Raw genomic sequence first — 18,315 nt, 5'->3', positions numbered from 1 at the left:
GTGACTTAAAATGAAACTCTATTCATGAAACTGCTTGGTTGTAATTAAAATGTGCAGACAGTTCAATAGGGTGGCAGACATCTCGAGCTGCTCAGTCCACACTTGGAAATTTAGTAATCTTATTTTGCCTTGGCTAAATTTCAGCAACTGTTGAGATATTCCACTACATATTTATGTGCTTTTATAAATCTGTCATCAGAGTCTCTGATACTTTTTTGGTTGTTTACATGCTATTAAAGTAGGCATTTTAGCACACTCTTTGTATCTGCTCATGGAAACTGAGGATTTAAGCCAGTCATTTTGAAATGCTTGCCCAACATCTTCTCTGTAAAAGAACCAAGATGAATGTAAGTTTAAAACTAAGCCATTTAATTATGATATTAGAAATATAAACTAGGAACATAAATAGAAACCACTTATTGGCAAATTTATATTTATTGCTAGGCATTAACTTATTGTGTATACCAAAATATAATTTAAAAACCAGTATGTTTTCTTTGTAAAAGTGATTGATATTTCTTTTATACAATTCTTAATTGTTTTATGTTTATTTTTTGTTTGTTTTGCTTTGGTTTTATTATCATTGAATTCACTGCTTATTGTCTGATTAGCAATAGAAAAGTCTATAAAATATTGCTCATTCTATCATTATTTGCTAAAACATCAGAACCCTATATAGCTAAATTATTAAGATCATTTTTTTACTACTAGACTCCTTTTTTAATGAGATATTATACTTCTTGGCAGCTTTCTATTCTTTTTTTCTTTCATTACTAAGAGATAATTTGGTCTAATAAGTAACTTCTAATTTTTCTTTATCATGTATGTGTACATATATCTGTGACATTACATAAAGTATCAACTTTTTCCTGTATTGTATATATTTTTAAATTTTTTAGAGAAATTATTAAAGCCAAAATAAAAACTATTTTCTCCATTTCTTTTTTATTTTCCCTAGTGTGTAATAATTGTTTATGGTTTTATAATTTACAGTTTATGTTTATTCACTTTGGAAGCCACTCCGTAATCCTAGTTTCCCAAATGTTTTAATGAATATTTCCTTTTCCTGCCAAATTCCACTGCTACCCTCCTTCATGGCACCTCTGCCTTTTGTCCCCTTTTGGTCCCATTTATATAATCGATGCACTTTACCCTTACTGCCTTATCACTATAACTTGTTCTCTATCTGTAAGATAGATTTCAGATAGATTTCATACAGACTCCAGATGTTTAATAATTGTTTGAGTGTATTCTTCTTTTAATTACAGTTGCATTACATGCATAGTTATTTAGTCAGGAAAGCCAGTGTATGTAAAATTTTAACTAAGGTCAACCATGCCTCTATATACCTCTTTCAAGACAAGGTTTCTCTATAGCTTTGGTGCCTGTCCTGGAACTAGCTCTTGTAGACCAGGCTGGCCTCGAACTAACAGAGATCCATCTGCTTCTGCCTCCTGAGTGCTATTATTAAAGGCGTGCCCCACCACTGCCTGGATATTTTAATGTTTAAAGTATTTGTAAGTCTTCTATCTCATAGATAGAATATACTGATGTATTGGGACTAAATATAACAGTAAATATTTCCACTTTGTCTTGTAACTTATATAATAAATGCATTATTTTCTGTCTGGGTACATTATAGCCAACAAACAATTGATAGACATTCTTCTACAAATTTTTGTGGCATAACGTAAGCATCTCTTGCAATTATACTTATTGACCTAAAATGTTCTTAAACTGTCCAGGTTCAGCATTATCCAATAGAACTTTCCTATGGTCCTATGGTGGTGGTATTTTCTAGAACTGTACCATCTAGAGTCATATGTACCACTTATGTGAGGTTTTGGATCATTTGCATTATGACTTGTGTGCCTTGGAAATGGAATTTGAAGTGTTATTCTGTTTTGATGAATTTACACCGCCAGTTTTGATTAGCACTCACCACATGGAGTACATAATTCCATTCACTCTGCTCCATCTACTGATTTATTTCAGCCACATCTCTTTCCCTGCATCATATTACTTCCTACATATCTTATCAGGCATTTAACTGTTCAGTATTTATGTATTGAGTGTTTTCTCCTTTGGGTAAGAAATTTTATATTAATTTTATATTTTCAGTTTGAGATTAGATTTAGACAGCCAAGTAATATTAAAAGTATTTTGTTACTCAGATAAAAACTCGGTTTTTTACAAGAATGCTATAGATTATACTTATATTATATAATTGTGACCACTTTATAGATGCACAATCTGACACAATCACAAGTTAATTACCTTCTGCCTAACAAATATCTAGTAAATGATGGAACTGGAATGTATGTAAACCTGAGGCAAACAGGCTTCGAAGACCGGGCTCTCATTCTCTCTTATTGCAATATTTACTCTCTCATCTTTCTGGAGAGTGAGTTTTTATCAGTGCTTCTCTTTATTCAAAATTCATCGCAGATGGGCCTTCTCAAGAACATTATTTGTATATTCATAGTGCAGGAAAATATATTGCTTCTGGCAAGAAGGAAGGAAAAAAACGAGCTGTAATGATCAGATTTAACTCAGGTTAATCATCATCTCTGTGTTAAAATTACTTAGAGGCATATTGTCCATAATTAAGTCATCTTATCTCCTAATATTACAGAATAAGGGAATACCTTTTAGTGGCATGACATCTATCATTTTAAGCATGCCCCCAAGCCTTTTTTTCAGATTGCTCATAAAATTTCTCATTCTCTAGAGAAATGTGATCTCTAAGAAATAAATGTCTCTGTCAAGTCACAAGTAATATGAGCACATGATGAAAAAATGGAATTGTGAGTCTCATATGGGATATTGCAGTATTGTAAAATTGATTTTATTCCCTGGTATTTAAGTTCTCATGGTCATTTTAGGATTTCCCTTCTGGATATAAAGGGAAGGTTATGATACCTTTCAGGGAGGTGGCGAATACAGGCCTTTGGTGAGGAAAGAGGAGGATATTTTTTCACATGAAATTCTTTATCATAAAAATGCTAATGTTGGTGTTCTTGTCTTTATGTCTATGCATTCTTTAGCTATGAGGATAACAGACCCTTCATCAAGTAAGAATGACCTGAATGGCTGATAAATTGCATTTATCAGTGTGGTCCCATGAACCAGCTGTCAGATCAGTACTGAGAAATCGCTAGAGCTTCTGTCATTCACATTGAGGCAGAAGAGCAAACTGTGCAGGGAACGCTGGCATGCAACTTATGCGTAAAGTGCTATGGGTGTATTGCCATACAAGAAAAAGAAATCCCCTTTGCCTCTGTTAATGGGATATCACTTGAATTCGGTGCCTCAGTAACAGCACTGTCCTGTGGTACAGACTTGTCTCTCACGGAGAGCTCCTCAAATTGTGATGTGCCCTTCCACGGTTGTCAAATTTCTGGTCAAATTTCTGTTGTGTGGTCAGGTGTCATTCATCTTAGATTATTTTGTGACTTAGTAGTGTATCTTTAAAATGATTTTATGGATAAGGATCTACCTGCTTGTAATTAGTATTAACAATTTTCTGTATTAACTGTATCTAAAAAAGGGGGAAAGGCCCTTTGAAATTTAAATTTTACCTATGCCATCTCTTCCTTTTGAAATTTGGCACCTGTATCATGATGAATCATCTAATTGCTTATGAATGCACTGAAATTTCTGAAACAAATTTACAAGTCTGTACCAGTCTAACAAATGGAGAGATAATGAAACAATTGGTCATTTGCCTATAATTTTAAAACTTGCCTGTCCTGCAAGAATCAACTACAATTGGCCTCCTGTGGGCTACCTTGCTGTAGACGTTCAGTTTGTTCTTCTGGTGAAGAGTCCTTTGTCTCCATTCCCTGATCCCATCACATTTTCTTCTTCATGCTTTTGCTTATTTCCTGATTTGGAAATGAGAACTCACTGCAGTTCTAGACCATTTAACCTTTGGCTCTATTGTGTGTTTTCTACTGGATAATGGCTGACGTCAATATTTTGTGCCATCATTTGGTTTCTAAATCTACGTATATTTTCTCTTTATTTAATGATGATTCTTTCCATTTTTCCTTTTTCTGATATCTGTTAGAACCCAAGAGCTATTGTTTGAATGTTTTCATATTTTGGAATTCAGTTATGAAATAAATATTAACATTTAAGGCGTTTTCTAATTCATATAAGCAAATGTGCCAAATGCAAGAACATACCTCCTTCATTCAAAGTCTTGGTGTTTTTATAACAAACCTGATCTGGTTAGTGGACATTTAAATATGAAATATAATGCCTGATTATGTGGAAGAAAAATAACAATATTATTTATTTTAATAAGCCTCTGGGACAATATCTTCAAATCTTTTCAAAAAATAAAATAATTGAATTCATATTATGGTGAATTATGTAGTATTCTCTCCCTCTTCTCTTTGCAAAGAATCAATCACCCCAAATATTTCCTCCTTGGATATCAAAAATGAACGATAACAGGATGCTGAAAAAAATTGTTAACTTGCTGTGTCCAAAGAAGTGATGCTGGGCTAGTAAGGGATGGGCCTCTGAGTATTCAGGAATCTTAGATACTTTGGGTCCTGTTTTCCGTCTACTTCCAAGAGGCAAAGGATTCCATTTCCAGTTACTAGAGCCCCATCTATCACAGCAGTTCATTTTATTCCTAGTAAATGTGTAGGATGACCACTAGTATATAAACTGTCATCCACTTATTCCCATTAACCATGGCAGCTTGGAGGAAACTAAGCAAGTGGAATAAAAGTGACAGCTTCCCTTTCGTGCTATATTATTCCCTTCATACCACTCCATCCCCATTCTCAACTTCATCCTCTTCCCTGAGTTTGTAGGCGCTTCTAAGAGTTGAAGACACCCTAGGTCTGTCAAGAGGTTGAAGGCCTGATTTTGAAAAGCCTAGTCTAGCATAATCAACAAGATAGTACACGAAAGCTATAAAATGGTGCTCACCAGTAGAGTGGGACTTTCTCTTTTAACCTGTTTCCTGAACAGCTCTACGTCTTTGTAGAATTAGAAAAACAAGCCCCTTCCACTCTAAACATGTGCCTCAAAGACTGGTTTCTTCTAGTCAGAGTTAGTTTTTTACAACAAATATCATAATTTTTAGTCAGGAAAAAAAAAAAAAGGAAATTTGGAAATGTGCTATCCAAAAGTATTAGAAGAAACACTGAGTGCTGAGTGATTCAAATATACCAAGCAGTCTGATGAAGACTAATGTAACTTTGAAGACCTTTTCCTCCTTTCCCATTCACCATAATTACATATCCATACCATTTGCATATGTATTGAAAACACATGAATAATTTATGGCACGAATCTGCTTTTGCTTAAATGAATTTCTGCGTTCATAACATTTTCATCCATGTACATCACCTCAAGCTTGATAACTTACAGTACCATTAAAATCTTAAAGCACTTATATATACCACTTGTCTCACATTTTCTGTCATGAAAACTTACCATAACTTTCTTTTCAGTGTCACTATCATTGATTGCACATGCTTATATGAGCTCAGCACTAATTCTTGGCTAACCCTGAGTTTTCTCTTCTCTCCACAGGTCATGGGTTATAGGTGCAATAGCTCTCCTCTGCCTGTTAGGATTGACCTGGGCCTTTGGACTCATGTATATTAATGAAAGCACAGTCATCATGGCGTATCTCTTCACCATTTTCAATTCTCTACAGGGAATGTTTATATTCATTTTCCACTGTGTCCTCCAGAAGAAGGTAAGCTACAGTTTTCCAAGCTCAAATAGCATATACTTCGTGATCGTAATGGATGCACATTCTATTCACCTATAACATTCTTTGTTGTTGTCTTTAAACGAAACATATTGCTCTCAAAAACCAAATGAAACATATCACTTCATTTATTTTTATACTAGTAATGACAACATATATACATTGTAAAAATATAATAGTTAGAAAGGGTGTTCAAGTTAACCAAACCACATTTTATTATTTGTACAATTTTCAAAAAAGGATTTTCTTACAGACTGGTTTGTATAACCATGGGGAGAAAAATGGAAGTTGTATTTTAGAGAGTAACTCTTCCAAGTAAAATTGCAAAATAGGTTACTTTTATGATTTTATATACTGATAAGGAAATACTTCATTTAAAAAGACAAATTTAGTAATAAATACTTTGTTTCATATTTTTGAACCATAATATTGGATTTCTAGCCTAATACTATTAACTCTATTAAAAATTTGTCTCTATAGTTTTTATTATATGGACTTTAGGCAGATTGCTTGGGTTTCATTCTTAGGATCGCCATTTAAAAAATTCTCTGATTTTTAACAAGTTAATTAACCTCCTCATATCTCTGTTTTCCAATATGTGACACAGAGTTGATAAAAATAATTATGAAGTATTTAAAAAGATAGCTTTAAAAATGAAGTGGCAAATATTTTATTCTCAGAAAACCATACTAAGACTTTAATTTTGTTTTGGAAAACAAGAAATATGAGGACTAATTTTCTCTATTTCAGATTTCTTTATTCAAAACTAAAAATCAAATTACTGTCCAAAACAGACATTTCATATTCATGTCCACTTATTAAGATGAACAAGTGGACGAGAATAAAACAGAATTATATTGTGTTTCAATTTTAGCTGGCAGTAAGTATCTACTATGTTTTCCTATGGTCACAAATATAGGATAGATTAATAATGATCAGTCAGACCCCTAAATCTAGATTACATGTATTAGAATGGATGAATTTTATGCTGATGGAGTCACACTCACCACAAAGGCAGGCTAAAATTGGATAACTGAAGTCTATCTAATGATGGCATCCCCAAAATGTCAGTAGTTTAACTCACCATGTGCTTATTTTCACTTAATGACCCAATAAACCCATGAAGACACAAGTTGAATAAAGACTTGACATATAATTTTGTAATCATCATGGTTGATGACATCCAGCAGATAATCTGGGAATGACAGAGAATTTTGTGAAAACCATCTGAATGTGGCTTGTCTCACTTCTATGCCTTTTTCATAAGACTTGGCTCCATAGACAGTACCAATTGAACTTCTAGGAGCAGTGAGAAAAATAGTTTAATCATTAGCTTGTGTACCTAGAAGTAGAACAAATGAGTATGGCCACCAGATAGTAATTAGCTGCACTTGATGGGTATAAAGAAGAAGAGACAGGCAAACAGTAAAGAAAAAGACCAGGTAATTATAAAGGATTCTTTATCTCACCATTTTGGAGTTGGAGATGCCACTACTGAGGTTTAGACTTGTGTGGTCTTCATCCTATAGCAAGCAGGGTTGCCTTGCTCCTCCCCAAGAGCCACTATTGCCACTCCAGGATCTCATCTCGTCTGAATTACCTCTCAGAGACTGTACCTCTGATACATCAACACATTAATAAAGGCATTAAGTCTCTAACAGATAAATTTTTCAGGGACAGATTCACATTACAGTATTGAATATAGGGCACTTAATGGATATAGTTGCTAAGCCATGATTGGAAACATATCTTTAGGTTTATAATAAATAATCATCTTTTCTTTGTATTTTTAAAAGAAAAATGGGTGGCATTTTTATTTAGCATCAAGAACATGCCTCAGCATCAGCAAATATAAAAGTTTTCTTACAGAGTCAAATACTTGACTTTTTCGTCACCACAGAAACATCTTTAAAAGCTTTCTGATTAAATTTAACTAATTTGACTTTGCTCTTACAATTGCTTATATATTTTGGCTAAATATATACTATACACTAAGGTTACTTGTTGACTGATTAAACTCTTAAATAGAAATTAAATCCTTTGAGTTGAAATTTATTTTCTAATAGGGATTGTATGGTATATCAACAATTCTTCCACTGGCTACAGTAAGATTGGTCACTGTTGCCTTTTTTATGAATTCATTTATTCATTATACCCTCAAAGGTCTAGGATTATTTATTCTGACTTGAAAATATGGAAGAATATTCTACAAGTAAGGTCTACTTTATTTTCTGTCTTCTATATTTTAGACATCATATTGAAATAAGATAGTGTTATCAGATGACATATCATGTGAAGTAGATTAGATATTCTATGGCCATGGCCCAAGTTAATCTTTTTCATTAAGACATATGCTGAACATTTTAAATCGATGAGCGCAAATAAGAATTAGCATATTCAATCGTGTAGCAATACAGCTTTCATGGAGGTTGGAATTGCCATATATCTAGATTTGCTGGTTGTTTATAAAATGAGTGCAGAATATTCAATCTTTTTTTAAAAATGCAAATAGTTCACAATGAACTCCTATGGCTTCGTAGCAGTATTTCTTTGGTACCTGGAAGAAGATTGCTTCTCCACATCTCTCCCTTCTCTTTTTTCTTTCTACTACAATATTTGTTCCAAAGAAAACCAAAAATCAAAAAACAAAAACAACTCTGGATTGAGGAAACACAATCATTGGCTAGGTGCACCAGAAAAAGAAAGTGAGATTAATGTTCTTAAGGATGATTCACAAATTTAATACAAAATTTCAAACTATTCTATCGTAAATATCTTTGTTTAAGATTATTTTAATAGAAGTTCCTAAAACTGTAATCAAATTATTGCCATATTTTAAGAATAATATTAAGAATTTAAGAATAATATTAAGCAGATATTCTCTCGATAATTTAATAACCATCCTAACAAAATGTCACATACTGTTAAAATAGGATGCCACCTTCTCTCTTGTCTTTATCTTTTCTCAACCTTATCTTGAAAGCAGAGTAATTCTAAACTTTCTTTTCAGTGCTGTCTCATAGGTATCTTTGATAAGTCTTATTTGGTCCTCACCACCTATGCCCACCAGGGCACTCTTCATTGATACTTGGTTTTATTCTGTTTCTCTGTCATTGTTCTTTTTGTGGGGTGAGGGATACTGAGTTCACACTAAACAAGTGTTCAACTTCAAAGCTATGACCTTACATTCCATCACTTGTACTAAGTAATTTATTTCATTACAAGATAACTGACAGAAGCAAATTAAGGAAGAAGCATTAATTTCGGCTCACATACTACTTCATGGAAGTGAAGGCTTGTGGGAGTATAAGATAGCTGTCTATATCAGGCCTTCAGTCAGGAGGCAGAGACCTGGGCTTCAGCCTGTGGTACTGTTTGCCTTCTGTAGAGAGAAGTTTCTGTCCTACCCAATCCCATAGCTATTTAGTCCCAAAGAAATACATAGAGACTTATATTAATTATAAACTGTTTAGCCCATTAGCTCAGGATTATTATTAACTACCTTTTATAACTTAATTTAACCCATAATTCTTATCTGTATTTAGCCACATGTCTTGGTACCTTTTCTCAGTAAGGCATTCTCATCTTTGATCCTCTGTATCTAGCTGATGACTGAGTTTCTGCCTTACCTCTTCCCCAAATTCTCTTAGTCTGATTATCCCGCCTATACTTCCTATCTGGCTACTGGCCAATCAGCACTTTATTAAGCTGATATGAGTGACAAATCTTAACAGTGTATAAATGTATTATCCCATAGCAGCTTTCATTGTAGTCAGCCCTCCTCAGTCAAATCTCTCAGGAAAGGAACCTAGAGACACATCTCTGGTGTGTTCTCATGACGTTGAATCTATTCACACTGACCATGAGGATTAACTATCATACCATTCCTATTATATAATAGCTATTCAAACAAAGTGAGTTCTTAAAAGAAACCAGAATATAGTTTGAATCTAAATATTTTTTCTTTAAAATCACATATTTGATTTTTCATTTTTCAATGAAATTACACCAGAATGCTACATTGTTATAAATAGTAGAAATTAGGTACTCAGTGAAATTGGTTATATAAAGGATTAACAATTATGTATAAATATCACATCATCATGTGAACATATATGTGTACAATAAATATGATAAGGTGTCCCTTTGTTGTGTTATTTTTGGCAAATAGGAATATCAATTATTTTCATGTTTTGTTCAGTTAAATCTACAGTAATAAAAATTTAAACATGACACAAGTTTGTCCAACAATTCTTGATATATTCCCAACTTTGAAAACACATATTAGAGATGTTCATCTTTATTTCCTCAGTACTTTTATAGATTAAGAATTTATTCTCCAGGGCTGTTTAAAAAAATAAAAGAGTAGCTGTATTTCTGTGTAATTATTGAAAACAATTTTATGGAAGTATATTAAAATATTTCAAATGTTTTATGCTTTCTCCAAATTTTAACCTTAGAAGAAAAATGAGCAAGAAATATAGATTTAAATGACATGCTTAGCTCAGCACAGTTCCATTTTCTGTCTTAAAATATTAAATCTTTTTTTTTCCTCTTTGCTCTCATGACTTCGCTATCTTACTCTTTTCAATTTTCTCACTGGTTTTTCTTTATCTAAAGAACAATAGTTAAAATACCATTGCACCAATAGGTCGTGCTCTAATTAATAAGGCTAAAGCAGTGTCTTGAAAGCTTCAAATACAATGCCTTTGAATTATGGGGTAATACTACTGGGTGTTACTGATGCAGCATGTGCGTTTACAAAGATTAAAGTATCATGAGATTTAAGACTGGCAATATGAATTTTACTATTTCCTACTAGATTAAGACAGTTTTTTTTCTCTGTGGAGTTAGGAAGTAAGTTCTTGAAAATAAAAGCTCATATACACGTTATATCCTATTTCTTAGCTAAAATGGATGAAGCTCTAATAGAAGTTAACATTTCATTGGCTAGGTACGGAAAGAGTATGGGAAATGCTTGCGCACGCATTGCTGTAGTGGGAAAAGCACGGAGAGTTCGATTGGCTCAGGGAAAACATCTGGTTCTCGAACTCCAGGACGGTACTCCACAGGCTCACAGGTAAATAATACACCTGGCTCCTTGAGGTGAAATAATCTTTCCTTTGGTCACTTTCTGATCACCTCATCACATGTTTGTCATGTCAAGAGTTTTGTTTCAGTGTGACTGTAAGGAAACAGGAGGAATAAAAATTATACAAAAATTATGGGATCTACAGAATGTGGGTGGGGCTTATAAGACTCCTGTCCAACTTCAGTGCCATCCGCAAATAATAGCTGATGTAGAAGAGAAAGTCAGTTTACTTCAAGGATGGGGACTCTCGTATGTGGCCCATACTCCAGTAAATAGTCCAAGACCCATTTGAGTGAAGGGCAGCACTAATTAGACCCAGGGAATCACAAGGAAAACAAACAGAAAAACAACAGCAAAACGAGAATATGACGTTGGGAGGGAGCATGGTGGGAGGTCTAGGAGAAGATGGAGCAGGGAGTAAAAAAACAGATCTAATTAAAATACATTGTATACATGCATGGAACTCTCAAATGAAAAATTGAAATAAAGATGTTTAGATTGTAAAATGTACAGTCTAAAACTACATAATTATTAATGACATAAGAATGGCTACAGCAGACAGAAAGCGATTTGCTACTAGAACTGAAATTTACAGAAAGTTATATTTTATACTTATGATTCACAAATGTCTTAGATATTTAAATGGATACAATAATTCTCAGTTGCATACTGTAAAAAGTGTATAAATGATATATGGGAGTGGAAAGATTGTTCACCTGTTAAGAGCACTGGCTGCTTTTCCTGAAAATTTGATTTCTAGCATCCACGTGTGGTGCATGCCTTAAAGGATCTAAAACCCATCTGGCCCCTGCAGGAACTGTACACATGTGGTATACAGGTGTATGTGCAACCAAAACACCCATATACATGAAGTACAAATGTAAAAATAAAAGTTTCAAACAGGAGCATGCTTAGGAAAAAAATGTAGTTAGCACAATGGTATGTGTTTGAAAATTGAATGAGCCAGTGCATTTAAGAATACCACTAAACCATCTTTGGCATAAATCATCTATGGCATTACTACCCACTCCCCCCACCCCTGCCAGTCCATAGGAAACATTGTTAAATTATCCCTAAGAACACTATATGCTTTTAGGTAAAGTGTTTGCCATTTACCAAGGTTGCAACGATTGTGTGGGTCATGAGTGAATTTGTATTGGAACTAGCAGACTAATCTTCCATGGTTTAGTAGCAAATATGATAATGTTTCGATTGTTCTGGGGAAGACTTAAATTAAGGAGATAAGTACAGTTTCAATGTTTTGTAATGCTATATGTCAGACCAATTCTGTTGCACATGCATGATGGGCAAGCAATGGACCTCCAATCTGCAATTCCAGCAAAATCTTTATCATTGGATTTATTTACAAAGCTTAATGAATTAAGTTTACATAAGCAGTTCCTTTTCCCTTTAAAAAATCATTTGCAAATAAACACATCTGGTTATTTTAACCACATAATCTGACTACAGCTACAAAGACCTAGCTAGCACTGGAACTCATAAATCAAAGTTGGCCATAAACACTATCTTCTAATGTAATGGACTTTTATTTGGCAAATAAAACGTGACAACTAATATCAATCTAATATATTCCTCACTAAATTTTAACAAGACCCTATAACTTTCGAAATGTATCAGACTATCTTAAATATCTTAATAACCACAAATCGTAAAACTTAGTCCAAACATGCTGTGTAGTCATTAGCACTTTAAATGTAATCTTCTACTTTCATAACTATCTGAGGTTTCAGAGTCATAAATTAAGGATTGAAAGATGTACTCACTTAGGTGAGCAGAGATTCGTGTGTTTGGAATATTCAGTCTGTGCATCAGACACATGAGAAGAATAAGCAAACCAGGATGATGCTTTGAGCAACATCTCCGTCTTCTGAATAGTTATTTCTACCAAATAACTTCTGCCCCTCCCCCTTTTTGTGGTAGCAGTTTGAATCACTTTTAAATTAAAATGACTGAGAATCTGCATATTGGCCAGCCTGATTGGACTCAGCCTGCATTCCACTTTACTTCGTCATTACTGATCACTCTATAGTCATTTTACTGATAATATCACTATAAAATTATAATGTACAAGAATTTTACTTGAGTTACAACAGACTGCTGTGATATTTGCCAATACCTTTGAAGAATATGACCAGGTAATACAGTTCAGTAAAATTTCCCGATGAGAACACTACGCTTTAAGCCCCAAGCTTCCCCTTTACCAGCCATGATTTAAAAAAAAAAAATTGAGCTTCTTATATTGTTCTTTTCCTTTTATTATATAGTATCTCATTATGTGGTTCACAAATTGAGATTCTATTTTCTCAGCGTTGCAAGTCAGAAGAAAGTTTTATTTATTATTTTTGTATATATTTTTTTCTCCAGTTTATTTATTTTTTATTAAAAATTGCCATCTCCTCCCCTCCTCCTCCCCCTTCCCTCCACTCCCCTCCACCCACACCCCCACTCCCTCCCTCTTGAGGCCAAACAGCCATCAGGGTTCTCTACACTATGTTGAGTCCAAGGTCCTCCCAACTCCCCCCAGGTCCAGGAAGGTGAGCAACCGAACTGACAAGGCTCACACAGAGCCCGTCCATGTCGTAGAGACCAAGCCCATCGCCATTGTCCTTGGCTCCTCGGTCTGCCTCCACCATCAGCCACCCTCAGAGAATCCGATTTGGTCGCATGTTCCATCAGTCCCATTCCAAGTGGACTTGGTGGTCTCCCATTAGTTCTGTCCTGCCGTCTCAGTGGGTGAACGCGTCCCTCATGGTTCTGACTTTCTTTCTCATGATCTCTCGCAATGAATGTGAACTCTACAGCATGGACGGGCTCACTGTGAGCCTTAACCTTCACCTGGCGATGGATGGAGATAGAGACAGAGCCCCACATTGGAGCACCGGACTGAGCTCCCAAAGTTTTGTATATATTTTGTATTTGTTTATTTATTTATTAAAAATTTCCACCTCGTCCCCTCCTCCCATTTCCCTCCCACTCCCCACACTCCCCGTCCCCCTCGTTCTCCAGTCCTAAGAGAAGTCAGGGTGCCCTGCCCTGTGGGAAGTCCAAGCCCCCCCCCACCTCCATCTGGGTCTAGGAAGGTGTGCATCCAAACAGACTAGCCTCCCACAAAGCCAGTACATGCAGTAGAATCAAAATCCGGTGTCATTATCATTGGCTTCTCAGTCCGCCACATTCAGAGAGTCCCAGAAGAAAGTTTAATATGATTTACTCTGCTTTCCCATGTGCAAAATGGTAGCAGTAGTAGTTGTTTCTTACGCTATCATGATTAAGATAATAATAATCATAGGTCATAATAATTATAATATAATCATAATATATTAATATAATAATCATAGTCATAGGTGTTCAATAAATTGGTGGCTGCTGTGATTTATAAGTGTCCCTATTACAGGGTAGGATGTCACATATATTTCAAGTTGTATATTTTCTTCACCTTTGCAGTCTATAACATAGCTCTATATTATTTTTGTATATCGTATAAGGCTAATTTTTGTTAGTTGTAACAATATATCCCTACATAAGTAATAGATACATTCTGTCAGAGTACAATAAAAAAAATAGGGGTGGAGATAGGACTCATGAGTTAGGTGTGCTCACTGCTCCTCTGAATTTGAGTCCATGCACCCACATGGCATGTAACAGCCTCCTGTAACTCCAGTTCCCAGGGTTCCAATTTCCACTACTGGTCTCTGCAGACACTGCATACATGTGGGGCAAAGACATTCATGCAAGCGAAACGCCCATAAAATAAAAATTAGTCTCAAAAATCCTTTTAAAAGCAAATAAATGTTTCAATATTAATTGTGACTTTTTGTAAGAAAATGTCAAAATTTTCACCATTATAAAACAATTTGACCTAGAAATACAATATTACATCAGAGAACCTCTAAAATAATGTATGTGTATTTTAATTTTGAATTTGGATTACTAAGTGCATCCTACATAATGGCATAAATCTGTTAAACTCTTGGGATAAAAGGATTTAAAGATAACTTTCCTTATAATCTAGGATGTTAATTCTCATGTTGATAGTGAAGAATTGATGAGCAGACAGACCACAATGAAATTCAGGTTGAAAGCTGCTGGGGAGAGAGATAAGTTATGTGAAGTCCTCAGATGTCTCCCGGTTCCAGTCGTGGAGAAAGGTCTCTTTTGAGGTTGTCATTTATGTCAACATCTGAGCAGTATTCTTTATCAGAGAAGGGATTTTAGGAAAGCATAGTTCAGGGTGGATGAAAACTTGAGGCCAAGGAAACTGGCAAATTCAGGAATAGAAAGAATATCATTAGATAGCTGACAAAATTCTCGGGAAGGTTGGGGAAACCTGAGGTTCCGAGGAACCATGGGAGATAAAGCCATAGGCGAGCACAGGTGATGTGTATGCAAATTTAGATTTTGTTTTGATTATTCTGAAAAGTTGAAGGGATGGCTTAGAAAAAACGAAGAGATAAGCTATTATCCACATGTAGTAAATATTATATAGTAACTGTGGTTTTGGAGGGATGTGGCTGTCAAAACAAAGAGTCAGAGGCCTCCTCATCTCTAGGTATCATTTACTTCCTGCTGACTATAACTTACAAAAGATTAATAATATGGGAATCTGGTAAACATCAATTTATAGGACTATATTCAGGGAGATTTTATACTATGGAACAAAAGAATGTTCTACTCACTTTGATCAACCTGTGATAGTTTTGTTATTTATCTTTCCTGATTTATTATATTGTATTTGGATGTATTCACTTTTTAAGATATAACTTTTTAAAAAGAAAAGGATGTGCATGATAAATATGAAGCTGTGAGGCATATGAAATGAATGAGCCCCCTTTGATCCAACATTTAGAATGGGAAACAAAGTGTTCTCTGTGTGTTTCTCCCCCAAGTGACATCTCCCTAAACCATCTATATGTCTCTCACCAAATCTGATTATTTTATTTTATTGACTTATTATCATTGTCTCTTCTTCTTCTACATTATGTCCTTTATTATCCCTTTAAGTAAAGTGGTATCTTATTGTATGAATATTATGCAATTGTTTCTTTCACCTCCATATTCTAAGACATTCCCTGATGTCGTCGAAGATGTTGAGTTTTGCTGTATGTGTCTGCACTCCAATCTTCTCTCAGATTAGTGTTATATACCAACATGGCTGAATACTTCTCACCGAATTTTAAGACCTACACAATTGTCAGATATTCTAAGACTAATCATTGCTACTATTCAAACTAGCAGGAATATGGATAGCTTGTGAGTTTGAGGCCACTGTTAGTAGCACCAAGGTTTCTTATTAAGCCTTTTCTATCTGCAACAGCCTCTGGAAGGACATTGTTTCCTCCTCAGAAGATCAATATGTTTTGAACACTAATTTAATAAAATAGCAAAACACGGTAAAGAGAAAACTTCTTCCCCAAACTAAAACTCCCTTTGTGAGTGATCTGCCTCTTAGATATTTGAATTTAGAAATAAAAATCATAATGGAAGACTTTTCAGGTATCTCTAAAAGCTTCCTACCGTGATGAATACAGCTGAGATACCTACTTTAACTCCTCAAAAGAAAAGCCAGGAGGTATGTAATCTCTGAAGTGCCATTGGTTTCCTTGAAAAACCTCTGGAAAATGAACCTTTAGTAGCATTTCAAAAGTATTCTGTGTTCTTTTGTTACCACACTCTTATGAGAGTCTGAATTTTTTAATTTGCTTTACGTTTGAAACTAAAGTTTTTCTAAAGTACGCATCTCTGTGTGTTTAACGTTGTTACGCTGGTATAGTACTTTGCCTGTTCCATTCTCCACGTTTCAGTTGTTATGGCCTGGGCATCTATAAAAATGGCTAATAACAAGAAAACAGCATCACTAATTTCATTCCCGATGGTCTCATGCGACTGCTTTGCAAGTGTAGAGAAATATGTTTCTTTGCTGGATGCTAGGACCAGAGACCTCATATGGCTTTCAAAGAAACTTGAGAATGTATGCAGAAAGTCACTTTCTCACGAGTCTGCCTCCTTCTCCCTTCTCAATTCAGAGCCGAATTCGGAGAATGTGGAATGATACTGTCCGAAAGCAGTCGGAGTCATCCTTCATTACTGGAGACATAAACAGCTCTGCGTCACTCAACAGAGGTAGTTAGGAATGATGTTTCATAGTTCTTGCTTTTCTGAAGAATGTAGGAACTCTTAAATGCATTGCTACATATACATGTTCTTTGTACTGGAAATATTTGTTATGGGTTTGAGCACTGGTGAGTGCAGCATTCTATTCCATTATTCACAGATTATTTTTAGTGCTGAATTCTCATGAAATCTTTTATGAGAGAAATTATAGAACGAGAAACGCCTTTTCCTAATCATCTGCCACTCTTATAAACTGGTGAGTTGTTAGGCCTCCCTGGAAGCAGTGAAAATGGGCAATTATATGGTTGTATAGTCTGCTAAGCATCATAGAGTTCCAATTGTCCCAGGTATAAGGTGATTTCATCATCTTTGTGGAAGTAAAATATACTGTCTAACACATAGTTGAGGCAAGATAAGATAAAATCAACTTAACCTTAGTATCAAAACATATATCCAGATAATCTTGGATGTTTAAAGCTCTAGGGTGAAAAAAACGCTTATAATGTTTTATGAATGGGGAGGGGGTGTTCATATAATACTCATGGATGAGATGCTCCAAAATCACCATTTAAGCTTTGAAATCAAGTTAACATAACTTGCCATTTTGTTTGTGAAAAATCAATCTATATGTATCTCTCTCTGTTTCTCTGTCTCTCTCTTGTGTTTATATGTGCACGTGAGTGTGCTTTTCAGTATGTATGTGTGTATGTTTGTGAGAGAGAGACAGAGAGAGGGAGGAGGAGAGAGAGAGAGAAGAGGGAGATTAGAAATAACTGGGCTGCCATAGAAATGGGTGAATACAGTTTGAAGTGAGTGTGGGAAAGCACTTACATCACAGCTTTATCCCTGAAGCTCTCATTTTTATGAAATAAATTATTTTTAATACTACCATTGTTCTTGTCTTAATGTCAAACAAGTTGATCAGTCTCTTCTCAGCCAGTATAACAATGCTACTTAGAAGCAGATTATGCAGCTGTTTTGCTTTATCAGTATGAACTCTGATGTTGCTCCAGATAGCCTCATACAAATGGTTTTGTACTCATATAGTTATGAATAATGTGGTAGGACAAAGGGTATGCGAGTTGAGCTTGATGCCAGCCTGCATGGTTTACACTAACCTTGTTAAGGTTTGGATGTGTTTGAGTCATTGACATAGCAACTGTAATCAGTGATGACTTGAAATTACCTGTATGACATTATGACAAGGAAAAAGAGTGGGGACATTCATCCAAACCCAAGAAAAGGCTTTAAAATGGAACAGCTCCATTCTTACTTTGTTCATTCTCAACTTTTTATTTGCTGGCTTATGCCAACTTAGAAAGTCCTTCCCATGTTTTCTTCATGAAAA

General features: G+C 35.0%; 1 protein-coding gene across 1 annotated transcript in view; it reads left to right on the top strand.

Annotated features, from left to right (window-relative positions):
• Adgrl3 (adhesion G protein-coupled receptor L3) overlaps positions 1-18,315 on the top strand; it is a 457,067-nt gene that overhangs the window by 413,384 nt on the left and 25,368 nt on the right. The window contains exons 20-22 of the mRNA XM_038331368.1: positions 5,560-5,728; positions 10,698-10,823; positions 16,880-16,976. Coding sequence (XP_038187296.1) covers positions 5,560-5,728; positions 10,698-10,823; positions 16,880-16,976 — 392 coding nt within the window. The remainder of the gene's footprint in view (positions 1-5,559; positions 5,729-10,697; positions 10,824-16,879; positions 16,977-18,315) is intronic.

Source organism: Arvicola amphibius, chromosome 1, assembly GCF_903992535.2.
Source record: "Arvicola amphibius chromosome 1, mArvAmp1.2, whole genome shotgun sequence".
Taxonomy (NCBI): Eukaryota; Metazoa; Chordata; class Mammalia; order Rodentia; family Cricetidae; genus Arvicola; species Arvicola amphibius.
The sequence above is the reverse complement of the archived record's forward strand: the minus strand, read 5'-3'. Positions and strand labels throughout refer to the sequence as shown.